The sequence below is a fragment of the Ursus arctos genome, unplaced genomic scaffold, assembly GCF_023065955.2.
Source record: "Ursus arctos isolate Adak ecotype North America unplaced genomic scaffold, UrsArc2.0 scaffold_14, whole genome shotgun sequence".
Classification (NCBI taxonomy): Eukaryota; Metazoa; Chordata; class Mammalia; order Carnivora; family Ursidae; genus Ursus; species Ursus arctos.
This window is the reverse complement of record NW_026622808.1, coordinates 26544386-26546051: the sequence shown is the minus strand read 5'-3', so window position 1 is coordinate 26546051 and position 1666 is coordinate 26544386. Positions and strand designations below refer to the sequence as shown.

The following is a 1666-nucleotide window of genomic DNA, read 5'->3' as shown; positions in this document are numbered from 1 at the left end:
GTTCTTACTATGCACCTGGGCTTGCACTACACAATTGAGGCTCACTATCTTCTGTGAACCCCAAACAGCTCTGCAGAGCACTGACAGTCATCATAGGCAGCGGATGGCAGAGGGACTGGCCATGGTCTCCAGGGCGAGGGCCCCCCCCAACAGGTAAGTCCTCCCAGGCTGGCTCAGCACAGACCCAGAGCTCCTTCCCACCAGGCAGCCTTCACTCTCTCTCCACCCAGGGATGGCCACCACTATGGGTCTAAACCACAGCTCCGTGTCTGAATTCATCCTCGTGGGCTTCTCCACCTTCCCTCCACATCTCCTGCCCATCTTCTTCCTGCTGTTCCTGCTCATGTACCTGTTCACACTGCTGGGGAACCTGCTCATCATGGTCACTGTCCAGAGTGAGCGCGGCCTGCACACGCCCATGTACCTCTTCCTGTGCACCCTGTCCATCTCCGAGATCCTCTACACCTTGGCCATCACGCCCCGCCTGCTGGCTGACCTGCTCTCCACCCAGCGCACCATCGCCTTTGGGGCCTGTGCCAGCCAGATGTTCTTCTCCTTCACATTCGGCTTCACCCACTCTTTCCTGCTCACCATCATGGGCTACGACCGCTATGTGGCCATCTGCCACCCCTTGCGCTACAGCGTGTTCATGAGCCCACGTGCCTGCATCTGCTTGGTGGCTTGGTCCTGGGCTGGTGGCTCAGTCATAGGGTTGGTCGTGGCCACAGCCATTTTCCACCTCACCTTCTGTGGACCCAATGAGATCCACCATTTTTTATGTCATGTGCCTCCTCTCTTGAAGCTGGCCTGTGGAACTGATGTACCAGTGGTGGCCCTGGGTGTGGGGCTGGTATGTATCACTGTCTTGTTGGGCTGCTTTCTCCTCATCCTCCTCTCCTACACCTTAATTGGGGCTGCCATCTTGAAAATCCCCTCTGCTGAAGGCCGGCACAAAGCCTTCTCCACCTGTGCATCCCACCTCATTGTGGTCATTGTGCACTATGGCTTTGCCTCTATCATCTACCTCAAGCCCAAGAGTCTGCACTCCCAGGAAAGCAACACCCTGATGGCCATCACCTACACAGTCCTCACGCCCTTCCTCAGTCCCATCATCTTCAGTCTCAGGAATAAGGAGCTGAAGACCGCCATGAAGAAGACCTTCCTTAGCAAACTCTATCCCTCTGGCATCTAAGTGGCCAGTGTGAAGGTGGTTTTAGAAGAAGGTAGAAGGATGACCATACCCTCATCTGTACAATGGGGTTAACAATGACTAGCTAGTAAGGTTGGTCAAAAGATGTGTGACAACACCCATGACGTAACAGGTGCTCAATAAATGTGACCTTTTCTTCTTCTTCCTCCCTGGTTGTGTCTTGGAAATCAGTTTTATTTGTAATCAAACAGCTTTGTTGAGATATGGTCCACATGCCATATAATTCACCCATTTAAAGTACACAAGTCGGTTGGTCTCTAGTATATTCAGAATTATGTGGTCATCACCACAATCAATTTGAAAAATTTTTGTCACCGAAAAAGGAAACCTCTACCCATTCAGTGCCCATTTCTTCCCCAACACCTATAACCACCAGCCTTAAGAAACCAGTTTTTTTTTTCAGGAAATAATGTTAAAAATTTTTTTTACTTTGGGGCGCCTGGGTGGCACAACAGT

General features: G+C 51.4%; 1 protein-coding gene across 1 annotated transcript; it reads left to right on the top strand.

Annotated features, from left to right (window-relative positions):
• The first annotated feature begins 232 nt into the window (after positions 1-232).
• On the top strand, positions 233-1192 carry LOC113256518 (olfactory receptor 10H2-like). The gene has a single exon (XM_026500346.2). It carries the CDS (start codon positions 233-235, stop codon positions 1190-1192), a length of 960 nt encoding a protein of 319 aa, XP_026356131.1.
• The last annotated feature ends 474 nt before the right edge of the window (positions 1193-1666 follow it).

Bases quoted from the DNA above. Each gene is read 5' to 3' on its own strand.
- LOC113256518 (XM_026500346.2), top strand. From the start codon at position 233: ATGGCCACCACTATGGGTCTAAACCACAGCTCCGTGTCTGAATTCATC.